Source organism: Pleurotus ostreatus (genome assembly GCF_014466165.1).
Source record: "Pleurotus ostreatus strain PC9 chromosome Unknown scaffold_1, whole genome shotgun sequence".
In the NCBI taxonomy this organism is placed as follows: domain Eukaryota; kingdom Fungi; phylum Basidiomycota; class Agaricomycetes; order Agaricales; family Pleurotaceae; genus Pleurotus; species Pleurotus ostreatus.
The window spans coordinates 1,797,216-1,813,079 of record NW_023503156.1 but is presented as its reverse complement, the minus strand read 5'-3'; the positions used below and the strand labels follow the sequence as shown (position 1 = coordinate 1,813,079).

Below are 15,864 nucleotides of genomic sequence, written 5' to 3'. Positions count from 1 at the left end.
GTCGTGATGGAGGCTAGGAGGGAGATCGTCGAACTACAAGGTCGTTAGTGGGAAAGGGCAAGGGGGATGGTAAGATCGAATGGGAACATGTGAACCTGTCTTGGATTCATGACCGCGAAGAACGCGCTTCTGAACGCCACGATGCAGTGTGAGAAGTGCATGAGATTATTATATGTCGTCTACGGAATAAATCAAGTCTGCAATATATCTAACCCTCCCATTCGTCGCTGTCCTCGGTAGGAATCCTGTACCCGTCATCAGCGCTCGTATTGGTGATACCCCTCAAAGTGTCGATTAGGTTGGGTTCTGCTCCGGAGGCAGCTTTCGCGCCCCACTTTGCCGTCATGCTGTTCGACTGTCTGAGCAACTCTGACATGGCACCGTCTGATCGACTTTTGCTGTATGCGATGCTAAGAGGAACCGTGCCCATCGACGTGTTTCTTGGCGGCTCGGCATCCAGACCATCATATAGACCACCAGTAATGTATTCCCTCGAGCCAGGCTGGAAGGGGTTCTCCCTGGTGAAGTCCGTTCCCTGGGAATCCATATCTGAAACCTCGCCGTCCACAATCACCTCAACTGAAAGGTTGGCACCCTTCAGACCCTCGGGGGAGTAGCCAACAACCTTGGGTGCAATGTTGAGGGTGGGGTGGTCGATGATGCGCATGCGTGCTTCGTGCTTCGAATCTTCTGGATCGACTTCAGGTGCATATTGCATCTCGAGATCGTCGGCTTCATCCTCTTCTTCCATGTCTTCTTGTTCGTACTCGATGGGAAGTGGGACATCTTCGCTGAGCTTCGGCGCAGTGGGCTTGATGATGTTTATGCCCTCTTCACTGTTGATGTTGAGGAGGGGCTTCTTGCCAGCAGCGTTCTTGCGCTTCAGGATGGCAGTCATTCCAGCAAAGCTGGCGAAGTACGCGTTTTCTTTCGTATTCACAGAACCGCGGCCATACATAGCGCCAGCACTTGTGACAGGCGTTAAGAGAGAGTCGTTGCCCTGGGCCTTGCGCTTGTCAACATAAAGCTCTTGAACCACAAGACCAGGTTGAGAAGGCGACGTGAAGTAGTTAGTCATCCTGGATGGGTGTGAGTAGAGCAGGGCGCCCGTCGGATGGGGTTTCTGTTCGATTCGACACGAGTTGGGGAGAGGTCGGGGGAGCTGTGAGGAGGGTTGCTGGGACTTGTCGGAACTTGAGTAGCCGAAAAGCTCGCGCGTGTGTCGCTGCAAGAACTGTCTATGATGATCTGCCGCAGTGTTCTGGGAGATATCATATAGGCTTTTACCCTTCAATTCGGTGACTGAAGCAAGATATTCGATGAACTTCGGTCGTAACTCCCGGCACTTGTTTAAGAATCGCTTGAATTCGGCCGGATTCATGCTGTCGAGGTTCGGAACGAGATGACCACCTTCTCTTGCATCGGATTCCTTCTTATTGGCTTCAAGCTTCTTGGTGTAGCCTCTACCATCGAGCAGTGAAGTGGGCATGGTAGAGCCGAGAAGATTTCGCGAAGAATTGCCAGGCTGCTGCTTGACTTCCTGCCAGTCGCAATGTTCGGAGTCAACAAGCCATTCCGTCGCCTCTGGGCCCAACGTCCTCTCCCATCCCTTGTCCCCTCCGGCTCGTGCCTTCGGAAGTACTCCAAGTTCCTCCCAACGCCTGATAAAACGCGCCTGGCTCTCTCCGTGGTTCCACTCCGTTTGCTGAGCACGTGAGTCGACTGACTTTACCGTAATAAATGCATTCTTCCTTCGCAGCGGGATGGGCCGTTTCAGACCATAGTCCCCGCGATGCGCCGACGCAGGTGGTGCAGAATAGACCTGCTTGATGTACGGGTCGTACGATGCGAATTTAGACTTGTGAAGAAGAGTGGTGAATGCAGACGGCGCGGGGCCTGGCCGCAGGACTTTTGAGGTTGAAGTCGACGCTATGGACATGAGCCCAACAGACGCGACGAAAAACGGATGAAGGCACCAACACGGCACATCGCTGAATTCCCCGCTTGTCAATTTGGGCGCCGCTTCGGACATTGCCGTGACGCGCTATATATAAGTGCAGCTTAAATTTTTTCTCACAAACCTCGACGTTCAAATTACTATCCCTCCGTTACGCTTCGTCGTTTTCTCGAAGGATGGATGGTCCAGACAAGCGTCGTAGATGGACTTTTGGGACACTCAAAAACAATCTAAGCTGATCGTTTCTCCCGCTGGTTGAGGGACTAGGACGCTGGATCACCTGGAGTGTGCTACATCTTTATGTATACGTTGCATCTTTAGTAGTTGTGAGTCCCAATCTATTGATTTTCCCTACATTTTCTGTGCTGGTGTCAACGATGATAAACCTGGTAAAAGCACGCACCCCGTCTCCTACAAGGAGATCTTGTCGCTTCGTTGACAAGCATGCTCCACTATTTAGTGGTTGCATATTCGGGAGGGTGCGGATGTGGAGATAAAGGCGAGCCTGAGACTACTATCATTCTTCTTTTATGTCTATCGCTGGAATCGAATCCCCTTCTGACGCTTGTTTCTTCAGCAGATCATTTCTGCCATATGAAGCCATTCAGGCTGAAGTAGCCCAGTAGATGCACTGAGAGAAACACTGTATTATATATAAGTAGCGGATATGCGGTGTAACTCCTTGTCACTCTTTCCTTCCAACATCCATGTGCATGAACGTCTCAGTTTCAGCTGCAGGGCTGCGTTGCAAAGACATGCATCAGAATATCAGGCATTCCACGTGGGAATATATTGGGCGCTAACGGAATGCGGCCCAATCGCGTAAGCCATTTAGAGTCTAATCAAAACACGGTTCTGGCAGAACCAAACCTCCTCAGCCCTCGTCGCTGCCCTCGCCCTTCTCTCTTCCCCCTCATCATCCTCGACGTCCACCGGGAGCTCGCCTGCGACGCCGCCGCCTCCCTCGTCGTTACCGAAGCTTTTCCTTACTCAGGTACACGCCAATTTATCACATTGCGCGGTTTTTGCTCATCTTCGACGGTCTTTATCCTAGCCGACAACGTCCACCATGTATCACCGCCCGTACCCAACGGTCCGCCAAGGCTCGTCGTCGGGCAGTGTGCCGACTGTGAGCCAGACCCATACGCCTTCGCCAAGACCGACACCTCTTTTACCTCCTTCCCCTCCTACCTACTCCTCTTCGCTCAAAGGCATGTCTCCTTCAAGCCCAATCTTGCAAGAGTCGCCTAGTGGCCCCACAATTTTTGGCATGCCTCTAAAATATGTCTCGTGAGTTTAATTCAAATAATGTTGAAAGGAAATACCAACTGACCGGATGTGTTTTATTGCCTTCAGTTTGGTGACGCTGGCGGTTCAAAACGCTGCATTGTCAATTGTAATGCACTACTCCCGAGTCTCGACACCCCCGTCGCGCTCCTACTCTCCGGCCGCGGCGGTTCTCCTGAACGAAGTACTGAAAGGATCAATATCCTTCGTAATCGCCCTCTGGCGCGTATACTCTAATCCCTCGTATTCTTATCCCCCAACGCCAGCCTCGTTCGGGACACCTAACCCTTCACGACAACGGTCCTCGCAGTTGATTCCCCAAATTCTTTACCCTTTCTTCCATGTTTGTAGCGAGGTCTTCAGTCCAGATTGCTGGAAACTTTCCATTCCAGCAATTTTGTACGTCATTCAGAACTCCTTGCAGTTCGTCGCCATTAGCAATCTCCCGGTCGCCACCTTCCAGGTCACCTACCAAATGAAAATCCTCACTACAGCCGCGTTCTCGGTCGCACTCCTCCGGAAGCGACTTGGCCCGACGAAATGGTTATCGCTTTTCTTCCTGGCCATGGGTGTAGGGATCGTTCAGCTTCAAACGGCAACAGGACCTTCAAAACCGAACCACGTCGGGAGCGCGCACGACTCGGCCCCATTACACATACATATCATGAACCCTTTGAAAGGTTTCGCCGCTGTCACTGCCGCGTGCTTCACATCTGGCCTTGCTGGTGTCTACTTCGAAATGGTTTTGAAAGGGTCAAAGGCCGACCTTTGGGTACGCAACGTACAGTTGTCATTATTCTCCCTCATCCCTGCCCTCCTCCCCATCTTCTATTCGAACTATTCCCACTCGCACGTTCCTGGTTCACCGCACGAGATACCAACGTCGTTCCTTCAGGAACTGTTCAAGCACTTTGGACCCTGGGCATGGGCTACCGTCTCTGTTCAGGTTTTCGGCGGCCTTGTCACGGCTATTGTTATCAAGTACTCGGACAATATCCTCAAAGGCTTCGCCACGTCCCTATCCATCGTCCTCTCCTTCCTCGCTTCCGTCGCGTTATTCGACTTCAGCATCTCTCCTGGCTTCGTGATCGGCTCGTCCACCGTGCTCATCGCGACTTGGATGTACAACCAGCCCGGCGACGACTCAAAGTCCATCACTGTTAGCGCCAGCAGCATCACGAAGGGCTTGACACGTGTGGTTTCATCCGCAAGCCTCAGAGGCGGCAAAGTACCATCTCCATTCCCGGGGTCTCCTTTAGACATTAAGGATCCCATCTTGGGCGAGCTTCCGGGTATTTCGCGCAAGAAAAGTTCTCCGTTTGGCAGCCCGCGTGCCATGGCTAGTGCTTTAGGGTTAGGATTGGGTATGGGAGGACAGATGACTGGAAATGGGCATCCAGAGATGGAGATGTCGAATGGGATGCTGGAAACGCCAAGATATATGGAGGCACCGTATGGGTCTCCATACAACTCGAGACCTCCCTCTCGGGCACCGTCCCCGTTGCCACCAAGTCCACTAGGCTCTGACGCGTAAGCCATTGTTTTATGAACCCATGTGCTCGTGCGTCAGGTCCATGGAGACCCGACCACAGCGTTTTTGGTACGCCCACGACATTGTGACGATCTCGTTCCGGCCTCATTATGTGCCCATGCTACTTTTCTACCTTGCAATTTGAAGCAATATGACAATTTACGATCTTCTGAACATTACACCTTCTGCTCCTCTTTCCTTCGCACTTCACATGCACCTTCTCTCACCAGCAAGCCTCCGATACCCTCCACGCACACTTAGTTATAGTCCCTTTGCCGTCACGATTATAGAGTACTCATACACCCCACTTTACCCATTTCCCCGCCCCACCAATACATTTAAGTATTTTATTTCTCTTTCTATCTGTCGATATTTTAGGGACTTTACTTCCCTCCGTGGTTTACTTGCACGTAGCTCCGCTGCCGACATTTTTTTATCCTTCCAACCCATTCCCTTAATGCTTAATCCTGCCCATTGTTCTCGCAGTGATCCACCCCCCCTTCCCCCGCCCGCCATGCATTCAAGTGTTTCTTTGTTTAGGTTATAGCCTCTTACTTTACTGTGATACAACTCAAGGTCGAATAGTGGATTTCTCTCACATCTTCGGCCTGACGTCGTGCGTACCATCAAACGATCAACTTGGATGCATCAACCGCCGGTCAGTTTGGCTGCCGATTGCTAGGCTACGCAGGGATGATATCAAGCATCAATCCGCGCCACGGATATGGGAACGGAGGCTTTCGCTGCCGAGGTCGGTGTTCTTTGACGCGTGCACGCGACCATGCTCGCCTAGACTCTAGACGATACCATTCACGTTTGTCGGTATATCGTTGGAGCTACCTTTGAGTCTTGGCTTTGGTTGTAGCTTATAATTATCATGCGTTGCCAAAGGCCAGACTGCGACGTGTGGTATGCAGCACAGGCAGCCTGTCACATCGACTGTCAAAGATTTCGGGCCCACGGCCGTCCTAGATTATCTCCATGTTCGGAAATTTTTATAGAGAGCGACGATATATTATACTTGATCCGGGTCTAATACTCACCAACTCTTTTCTTTTCAACAACAAAGTCGGGGACGTGAACAGCAGTGCTGCGTGACAAAAAGTTGTCTTGGTCGTCCACTAACTCCAGGATTCGGCAACCGCTGAGCTGAAGGCTCTGCCAAGACTCCGGCACCGCCCTCAATTCCTGTATTGGTGCCTGGTGTATATCATAATCTAGCACACAAGTTTTTTATCAGGCCGACGCTGCTTGATAACTCCCCTCATCTGCATTTCCTTCGCGAAGGACGCATTCTGTGAGTCTTTGCATTCGAGGTTTGGGTGGAAGTGTTGGCTGACGGAGTTGAAAGGCGATACCTCCAGTCCTTCTCGTAGTCCCCAACAATAGGTTGGTTTCAGTCTACGAAATGTCTATCGAAACACCAGAGAGCCCCAGCCGTTCGCTAGTCGTTCGCATTCCCCGCCCCTCGTCGACTTCGTCGACAGACTCGCCGCTAGCCTCGTCACCGTCGACGAGCATCCTCACTTTCCCCAATGCCTCGACCTCATCCTCATCCTCGTCGTCGGCCGGCACACCTCCAACAGCCACGCTTAGTGTGAAGTTCGCACCGCTGCCGGATCTTTCGAAGCGCAAGAAGAAATACCACCATCCTCTCGGTGTGTCAGCACGATCTGACATCATGCGGCGGCGGAGAGCCGCTGCGGAGGGCAACGATTATTCCTATCGAGACATGGCGAACAACAGCACCGATCAGCAGCAGCAGCAGCCCTCAGCCCCAGCATGGTCTGAGGAAGATGCGAAAGTGGAAGAGAGATACCGTGGTCGCCATCGTTCGTCGCGGCGGAGGAACGTCATGGGTGACGAAGAAGACGAATTATTGGAGGATCCGTTGATCACTCTTGGAAGGATGGTGAAGGGGGCTAGCAAGTCCCTATGGAGGAAAGTCGCTAACAAACGGGGGGACGCAGTTGGAGGTAGTGAGGGCGATAGTGAGGGTGGGAAGGTCGCTGCTGATGGAGAAGACATACCAGCCGGCACGGTCGATGATCCTCTTCCAGCAGCACCAGAACTCAACGAGGCGACGACCACTGGGGCTCAGCGACCTCGCAAGCAGTCTTCAGCTTCCGCAAAGGGTCTCAGGGATAGGAAGCAATCCTCTGGAAGCGTTGTCGACATTCGACTGCCCCCCCATCCAGTTTCTCGAAAAGCCAGCCTCGACTCTTCGATGTAACCCTGCATTCAAAACCGATGGCTATCTTCTCTCCTTGGACACCGTTCTTGATACATTAACTTACCTTGGTTTACTCGCTACTGACGCCTTCGCTTGGCTTCCTTTCCGGTACTTATCATTATCATCGCATTCCCTCGACAAATTTACCTTATGGAACTGCCTTTCCTTTTGTCTACATAGAGCTGGTGGGACTGCAAATGTACATTAATGAATACACCTAAATGAGATTCTGCGCATGTTTCAAAGCGACGATCCTGGATGGTCACGTGACAAAACATAGGCCAGAACAAGACTGGTGCGGCCTGCCCAAGCCTGCACTGCACAGGTTCTCCTCTCGGTCCTTTCAACTCCCATTCACTTCGACTCCCTTCATCACCTGAGTCCTTCTCCACCTTCTCTTTCTTTCTTTCCTCTCATCTTCGTCCACACGCGCGCACAGCCGCCCTTTTCTCCGTGTTTTCTCCCTTTTCTCAACAACCGCAGCACAAGTCCAAGAACACGGCTCTAGAGATCCAGGATGTCGTGCGTTACGACCCCGAGCGCTACAGAGACCCACCTGGTCACTTTGACCTCCCAGTCGGTATCGAACTCACCGTCGGTAACGACGCTGCCCGACTCGACCTCGACGACTATCTTTACAACTTGTGCGCTCACCGGCACGGCTTCTGACTCTTCTGCTCCTGGTCCGACGTGCTTGGTGACAAGAACAGTCACTTCTACCGCTGTCATCCCCGGTGAGTCAGATCTTTCTGAATCGTCGGAGGACGCGCTGAACTCGTCTCGCAGGTGACGAGGTTACGACTCAGGTTCCGTTCACCGTCGATGTTCCTTTTACATCGACATCATTCTCTACCCTTTTCGGGACTTCGTGCACTTCGCAACCTGTTTCAGACCCTCCAACACCTCAGCCGCCGACTACAGCACCACCGACACCACCGACTTCAATATCCATCTCGACGCCACCACCTGAGACATTTACTTCCCAATCCGAAAGTACTCTACCAAATGGTGTGGTTACAACGACTTTGTTGACAGTGGTGTCTACTTTACCGCCTACTTCCATTGTCGTGTCCACTACTATGCCGGGTCAATCCCAACAGCAAGATAATAACAATGACGACAACTCGGCTAATCTTGGACCCATCATTGGGGGCACAGTAGGAGGTTTCTTTGGCTTGATTGGAATTGTGGCCGTGGTATGGTTTATCATGTGCGTAATTTGTTTCATATATAAATTACTTTCATCGTACTCACTCCGCATTTAGGAAGAGAAGAAGCCGATGGGACGATATCTTCGACAAGGAAGAGGAAACTATGCAAGAGACTACTCGAGCCTCTGGTAATCGTTTCTCCCTGGATGTCGACAATGAGCCAAAACCATATCAATATGGTCTTGTCGGGCATGTTACATCGCCGCAACTGCATTCTCCCCCTAATTCCCCTCCGTTTGGGCCTGTCATTGGAGGGTCTGTGCATAACCGTCGGCCGTCATCCACAGGGATCCCCGCCCCGCTGAGCCTGTCGCCGTCTTTCACGACATCTGCTGGACACTCTGCGCAGAATACTGCGACCAATATGACGGCACTGTCCTCTCGTCCATCAAGCGCGGGCTCTATGCAACCTCTCTTCACCGCAGGCCAGCAACAAGGCCGAATGACAAACGAATTTGGCACCCGTCCGCCGTCAATCCATTCACATAGTCACAGCAGCAGCATAACGTCGCCGCCCACCACCTTCGCCAATTGGGGTAACAACGTGAATATCACTGGTACTGGCTCTTTCATGGGACCTGCTGCCGCCGCTGGCGGTGTCGCGGCTGTTGCTGCTATGGCCGCGGATGAGCCGCGCAGAAGTGGCTCGCCTGTCAGCGTGAATGACCCTCCACGAAGATTGCAGCTTGTAAATGCTACACCCGCGAGCGCAGCATCTTCCATCTATTCACCGGACAATGAACACCGTCGTGGCTTGTCGAACGACTCTTTAATGTCTAATAATAGGGCCGGGCCATCCAGTCACGCTAACGTTGCCGAATTCGACCCGTATGCATCGACGTCCATTGACACTCCCCTTGCGCAAGGTGTGACCAGAACGAATACCAAGGGGATGGTGATTTTGGATCCGCCGTCGAGGGAAGTTAGGGTTGCGACCGATGGCGGAAGACTTGCGGTTGCTGGTGGAAGTAGCTCTGCAGCGGGTCCCAGCTCGAGCAATCAGGCTGCGTCTTCGTCTTCGTCCTCCGCCCCGCCTCCCAAAGCCCAGCCCCAACAAGAAGCCTCGAACCCTCCACCTGCATATGAGGAGTAGTAATCTTCTATCTTCTCGTCGTCTGGTTCCGGTGTCAAGCAAATAAAAAATGGGCTAACCTCACGGATGCTGCTAGCACATTTGCCCCTCCATCGCACTATCGTCTGTCGTCTGTTCACGACTATTATGAACTCAGCATTGCCATATCTACAACATTTTGACAGTCCAGTTCTCTCCTCCGAGTCTTTTATGTATTTAGCTCATTGGTTAGTTTGCCTCCATTCACATTCACAGCAACCTCCTTATTTTCGTAGCTGCCATCTCTAATTCGGCGATCGGACTTTGTCTGTTGTCTCTAGCGAGTTCTCCCCATTTATTAAATGCTTCACTACTAGTACTACACAAGTGATCCAATGCGATTTTCAGAGTCAGAATTAACAGAACAGGCCGCCCGGTGTTATCACAAGGTGTTTCGAGGCGCACCGCCCATGGCTGTACTTTGCAACGGCCGCTGCTATCCCTGCAAGGAAGCTTGAGGATGAGGAAAATAAAATGGTTATTGTCTTTCAAGAGTCACGTGAGCCTGTTATCCCGAAAAGGACAACGTGGTTCGCGTCGGCCATTGTTCTTTGCTCATTGTCCGTCTGCCTCGAAACTCGGAATCGCCGCATAATCGACAACAATGGTAGCTACCGAAGCCAAATTTACTGCGTGCTGGTGCACAAATAATCGGAGTCAGACATGCCGTAAAATACAAGCACAAAAGCCTTGCTTTTATTTAAAGGCCACCCACTTCCTGTGCTTTGTCCTTACTTACCTTTCCTCCGTTCCCTAGACCAACTAATTCAGAGCCTCTGCTCTGTGGGCCCGGTTCCCTCCTTTCCTTCCTCGTTTACGACTAAGCATCTGGTGCCGGCACTTCTATCGCTCATTTCCAACACATAATCATCCAGACGGATTCCATCTTATCACGCACTCTCAAACGACGCTACTTCCTCCTGTGACAATGCTTCCTCCACGCTCTTGTAAGTGTGCTTCACATTCTCGCGTATGTTAGCTTGCATGCTCATGTGGAGTGCAGACCTCTTCTTCGGCTTGAATGCCATCCGAGCCATCAGCGTTATCTCCCTGCTACTCGTGTTCTCAAGCACCGTCTTCGTTATGGTTACCAATATCAAGGCAGTCAATGCTTTTGAGGCGGCCAAACAGAATGGGGATTTCAGCACGAACTCGACAGACCCCAATGCAGTCAATATGCTCGATTGTGATTACATAGAGTGAGTTCGTGTTCCCAAACACAATTGACATCCACTAAATATGTACCAAACCGAAATAGAGGTAGCACAGTTCCCAACCAAGCTGCTGGTGTCTTCTGGGCAGTCGTCTCATCTCTGCTCATCATCTTCCAGGTTATCGTCCTCCTCCGTGAGTTCCCTCCATATGCATCGGCTCTTCCAACGGATCCTGACAAATTGCAATCCACCAGTCTCCGAACTCAGCTGGCCTATGAAATTCTTCGACCGCTTCTTCCCTGTGCTTGGCAGCAACTTCGGATTGGGTGCCCTTGGTATCTTCCAATGTCTGATTGGTGCCCAAATCCTTTCCCACCACGTTGACGACTTCACCCTCGGAGCTGCTATGCTTCTCTTTTCCGTGGGATGCCTGAACATCCTTCTCGGGCTGATCTTCCGTGAATCCGCAAAGGGCAAGCGTTCTATCGTTGCGTGGAGGAACGAGGGCAAAGGTGTTTTGCCCATAGCCACAGGATCAACGAGCCCAGTCTTCGTCAACGCCCTTCCTCCCCAATTCGCGCCTGCCTTGCATAACGGACACCCCGAGGACGAAAAGGCACGATATGTACCATACCCGGAATACGCATCCCCAATCTTGAGCGACAAGGCCACCTTGGGATTCGGGAGACAGGGCGAAAAAGCCGCCGGTCTGCGTGGATTCATCCTCCAACGCCCTGTCGAATCACTCCCCCGTTACGCGCCACCACCACCTCCAGCTTCAAGCCCGACCCCACAAGCTTCGCCGCAGGTGCACGCTAAACGCATCAGCATCCGTTCGTCGACTTCGAGCTTCGCCTCTCCATCTCAGCCTCAAAGCCCGGCGCTCTCTTACGAAGATTCGAGGCCAACTACGCCTGTAAATAACCACGCTGCCCCCGCCTTCAGATCGAGCCCGACCGCTCTCTGAGGATAATTTATCACGATCATGATTATGATCCCAAGAAATGAGACTCTGTATTCGACTTCCAAATCCTCCCACCTTATATTTGTAGCCCATTAGTTTATATGTCGGACTCTAACTTGTTATCCAACTGTAGCATACCTCTTGATTCCGTTTTAAATACAACAGATAGACGTGCAGATACGACATAATAAGTTCAATGATACATCTATCAAACTACAAATTTGAGCCTTCGCCTTTTCTCGACTGGGGTGTCCAGTGGTGTTCTACCATCTGATTCCGCACTGGTAGAAGGGGCGTTGTCGGTGACAGAATCAACGGGGACATCAAATAACTCGTCCGTGAACTTCAAGAATGGGAAGGTGATACTCGTTAGAAGGCTGGGTGGCGTACTGATGAACTTGGGGTGCTACATATCCTCCGCCATGAGTCTCCTGGGAGCTGTACAAAAAGAAAACGCAAACCATGATGAAGTATCGCATACCCTGTTCTTCAAGCATCTTTGGGATTTTGCTCGTCTGGCCTTTAAGCTTCGCCCGTCTGTCAATCATATACTCTTCAGCAGAGTCGCGGATTACAAGCGTTTTTACTGGGAAATCGGGGGTTAGGGACAGGGGATAGGGAGTAGGGGGATAGGGACATACCGTGGACGGGCTTTGTCTGACCGATACGATGAACACGCTATGTAGTATAGTAAGTAGACGAAGTAATGATAGATCTCGAGGGGTCTACCTTTATAGCCTGACTCTCAATATCAGCCTGCCACACGGGCTCACAGAATATGACGCGAGAGGCTGATATCAAATTCCTAAAGCTATGTTCAGATGCCGGCAGCAAACGCTTTCAATGTAACGACTCACAGTCCTCGAGCACCATGTCGTAGTTCCATCAAAAACACCCGGTGCGTTTCAGATGTTTCAAACGTGACGACTTGCTCCTCTCGGGTACGAACATTGACTTGAGTTGTGAATTGAACGTATGGAACGTGAACTAGATCCAGCGCATCCTTAACGTGTGCCAGTGTTAGAGGAGACTGGGAGAATATCAGAAACTTCTCCGTCGGGCTGTACTGCAAGACCTATCCAACAAATGTATCTTTGAACAGGAACGACGACAACAGTAGAAGAGAATCAACCTCATTGATGATGTAGTTGAGTTTACTCGACGCCGAGCAGCCTATTTTTGTTCTCGATAGAGGTGATTGTCTAAGTAGTACAGGCGGTGCTGCTGTTTGCAGTGATCGATTGGGAATGCCGTTTCCTGGTGGCTTCTTGCTCTTTTCAGAGTCACGTATTTCGGTGTTATGTAGCTGATGGCCCATCTCAACGAGCCAATCTATAGGTGCAAGTGGTCGCGAAAGGAGGGCTTGTTTCAGCTTCGTCAGATGCAATGGATGCATAAGTTTCGCCCTTGGTTGATCTTCGGAAGCAGGTCGAATGTCCGTCCATGCGTCAAATATATCTTCCGGCATATCCAAGACTTGGAAGGGAATTTCGGGATGCGCCTGCGAGGCAATCCATGTCTGGTCCACCACGGCAGCCTTACTACTCGTGTGCTTCAGTCTAGGTCCAGTGAAGGACAGCGAGAAATATTACACATGGGACAGAGCTTCGCGGAGCAGTTGTATATCTTGTGGACTGCTACCTCGTTCAATCGCTCGTTGTTCCTGCTGCTCGGCGTTTTGAGAAAGCTCAAAAACGTTGTAGCGATCTTCTGAAGTACCCCAGAACATGATTCTTGAGCGTGTGTCAGCAATAGATGATGAAACCCTAAGCTTTCACGCGTCTTACTGCGACAAATTCGCTACTGCGAGTTGGAGCGACGCGGCATTCTACAGCAGCCATGTGGACAATTTACGCAAGGAAGTACAAAGTCACTCACCCTGGGGTGGAAGAGATAATCCTATTATAGATTGTCAGTCCAGATGTGACTAACGAATATCGTCGGAGAATACCTGATCCGTACGCTGTGAATCGATGGCATTGACAACAATGGAAGCCTGCATGGCATTATATGACTTAGCAGCAATTGGCTCTAGGTCTAGCAGAATGTTATCAGTTCGTAACGGTGGGAGAGTAATTTCAGTTTCGATGTCTGATATCCTTATGCGCGTGACGTTGATAGTATATCTCGGTTGAGGGGGCATAAATACTCACCTGTGCCGCACCATGAACGATGTCATCAGTTGGTTTATGACTTGGACTGCAGTGGGGCGAGGACCGTCTGGATCCATAAGTGCGTCTATGACACAAGCTTTGTAGAGGTTGGTGTTTGATAGAAACTGCTGGGTGCCGATGAAGTGCGTCAACATGGCACCAAACTTCTGCAAATCTAGCCGATCCGTTTTGGTCCAACATATTGAGCCCTCGGCAGGCCTGACCATTGCTTGAGAATTTGATGGCCTCCATTCGTCGTCTGTGTCGTCATTCTGTTCTTTGATAGACGATGATCCAAAGCTGAGGCCCAATAGATTCGTCGTTGGCGTTCCTGTTACGATCCATTTTGACTGTATGCTGAGAAGCTTGACGAAGGGTGTAAGCAGGGTGTTCAGACTTGACGAAACGTGGCCTTCGTCAATGACCAGGCGCTTCCAGCGTATCTGCAGCAGAGGGGACACCGGGAGGTCTTCGCAGCGGCAATCTGGTATGCGAGCCTGTGTATGGGGGAAGATTTCACATTTGCAAGTCCGCGAGGTGTGCAATTTGTTGACATTCTTGTATCTTTCTTCGGCGGTGAAACCTACAGTGGCCACGGTCAGTATTCCGAAGTTCGTCAATGGTAGGACGTCCCCACGTTCATATGTCATCAACACAATCTATTTTTAATGGCGCGACAGTTAGATAGAAGAATTATGTGTGTATAAGAAAAGCTTACGTCGTAGTCAGACGCGAGAGACTTCACCGGTGGGAATGTAGAATTTGTGCGCATTTGCAGAACACGTAACTCAACTTGACAGTGTTTGTGAATTTCTCTGTACCATTGAGCAATCAAATTGGAAGGGACTACAACCAACGTCGCACTCGTTAAGTAGATAGTGCGTGGCGCTGGGCGACTCTGGTCCCGTCGTGCACGTTCGTACGCAGTCGGGTCGCCTAGATAATGGTGGTAGAATGGCACAGTGGCGCGAATGAGTTTATTTAAGCCGGCCGATTCCAAAGCCTCGTTGTAGCGTGTTGCTGGTTGCGGACTCGTACGGCTGACATGGATAAGGAGCTCGACAAGAGAAGGGACTCGTATTGCAGGATCATCGTCGTTAAGTGCGTGTCGATCTCTGCCGCATCGTTGCCTTATTTGGTCGTACGGGGCCGATGGAAAGTACCTTAGTGCCGTGGATGTCAGGATGGGGCGAACATCGGTTATGGATTCTTCAGGTGTACTGAGTTCGTGACGAGTAGCGAGAATCAGCGCCAGAATCATAATCGTTTTCCCGGTTCCTTTATCCAATGAATGAACTGTAGATGAGATGTATATCCACCTACCTAGTTCCTCGCACAGAATGCCTCCTGTGGTTGGCACTACCATCGGACGCTCTTGAAGCACTTCATATGTCCCAGGTTGGAAGAAGAATATGGTACCTGTTACGCTTTTTATGGGGACATATAGGGGATCGGGGATGGAGGCTTTGCCACCCTCTCGTTGAATCAATCGTGCGACGGTTTCCCGCTGATACTGGTATAAACGGCTTCGAAGCCCCAGCGTTTCTTCTATGTCAAAGCTGAAGTCTAATAACTTGGGGATAGTTCCCGTCGATGGCCCTGTAAGCTGTGGATTGGGTGATGGAAGGTTGCTGTATATTTGGGCGAGAGTACATTGAATCTAAACTTGAACACGTCTCAGTAATGACTCCGACATGTTTAAGAGCACCATACGGGGGGTTCATGGAAAGGTCTCATAGCCTCATCCGTACACCCGAAATTCCAGTGCACTGGATTTAAAGAAAGCATTGGTATGAGAGTTTTGAGGTAACGTCTGGCTGGGTTGAGCACCGTCGTAGGTCGTTTCCTGAGGCTGCCTTTCACGTTGGACAAGTCATATGGGACGAGATATACTCTTGCTGTCACTTCGAACTCAGGTTCTAGTTGGTAGGTGACGACTACGAAATGCTTCTGGATGAGGAATTCCAATTCAAGGAGAAAGCTAGACCGTGAACCGAAGCAAGACATCGTTCGCGAGGACATAAGGTGCCAGCCATCCTGCTCGTGGGTGTGGTCGCATATCCCGTCCAAACGTTGGTCCAGATGAAGCATAAGGCGAAAGGTGCCCGCCGGAATGAGATTTCGGGTTGAGAACGGCGTCGCCGCAGTCGGTGAACGAGCGGCGGTAGAGGCGCTGCACACCGCACAGGTCGAGCAGGTCGTACAAGACATCTCCGTGGCTCGTAGAGGACTTGTCCAGCGGTGGCCTTCGGCCTTCACAGAG

General features: G+C 51.1%; 6 protein-coding genes across 6 annotated transcripts; 4 read left to right on the top strand and 2 right to left on the bottom strand.

Moving 5' to 3' along the window:
- Positions 1-208: 208 nt before the first annotated feature.
- On the bottom strand, positions 209-2,032 carry PC9H_000613 (uncharacterized protein; the record flags this gene model as incomplete). Its single annotated transcript, XM_036770268.1, has 1 exon — positions 209-2,032. The coding sequence occupies one exon, from the start codon at positions 2,030-2,032 to the stop codon at positions 209-211; it is 1,824 nt and encodes a 607-aa protein (XP_036636113.1).
- Positions 2,033-3,026: 994 nt separating this feature from the next.
- Positions 3,027-4,778, top strand: PC9H_000612 (uncharacterized protein; the record flags this gene model as incomplete). Its single annotated transcript, XM_036770267.1, has 2 exons — positions 3,027-3,247; positions 3,314-4,778. 2 exons carry the CDS (start codon positions 3,027-3,029, stop codon positions 4,776-4,778), a joined length of 1,686 nt encoding a protein of 561 aa, XP_036636112.1.
- Positions 4,779-6,183: 1,405 nt separating this feature from the next.
- On the top strand, positions 6,184-7,008 carry PC9H_000611 (uncharacterized protein; the record flags this gene model as incomplete). The annotated part of the gene is made up of 1 exon (XM_036770266.1): positions 6,184-7,008. One exon carries the CDS (start codon positions 6,184-6,186, stop codon positions 7,006-7,008), a length of 825 nt encoding a protein of 274 aa, XP_036636111.1.
- A 517-nt stretch (positions 7,009-7,525) lies between these two features.
- Positions 7,526-9,312, top strand: PC9H_000610 (uncharacterized protein; the record flags this gene model as incomplete). Its single annotated transcript, XM_036770265.1, has 3 exons — positions 7,526-7,742; positions 7,795-8,218; positions 8,274-9,312. The coding sequence occupies 3 exons, from the start codon at positions 7,526-7,528 to the stop codon at positions 9,310-9,312; spliced, it is 1,680 nt and encodes a 559-aa protein (XP_036636110.1).
- A 946-nt stretch (positions 9,313-10,258) lies between these two features.
- On the top strand, positions 10,259-11,451 carry PC9H_000609 (uncharacterized protein; the record flags this gene model as incomplete). The annotated part of the gene is made up of 4 exons (XM_036770264.1): positions 10,259-10,277; positions 10,334-10,529; positions 10,589-10,677; positions 10,739-11,451. 4 exons carry the CDS (start codon positions 10,259-10,261, stop codon positions 11,449-11,451), a joined length of 1,017 nt encoding a protein of 338 aa, XP_036636109.1.
- Positions 11,452-11,656: 205 nt separating this feature from the next.
- PC9H_000608 (uncharacterized protein) lies at positions 11,657-15,608 on the bottom strand (the record flags this gene model as incomplete). Its single annotated transcript, XM_036770263.1, has 15 exons — positions 11,657-11,854; positions 11,910-12,034; positions 12,090-12,126; positions 12,178-12,253; positions 12,306-12,523; positions 12,581-12,989; positions 13,041-13,181; positions 13,236-13,276; positions 13,327-13,347; positions 13,400-13,547; positions 13,602-14,184; positions 14,239-14,260; positions 14,320-14,879; positions 14,925-15,261; positions 15,315-15,608. 15 exons carry the CDS (start codon positions 15,606-15,608, stop codon positions 11,657-11,659), a joined length of 3,210 nt encoding a protein of 1,069 aa, XP_036636108.1.
- Positions 15,609-15,864: the final 256 nt, after the last annotated feature.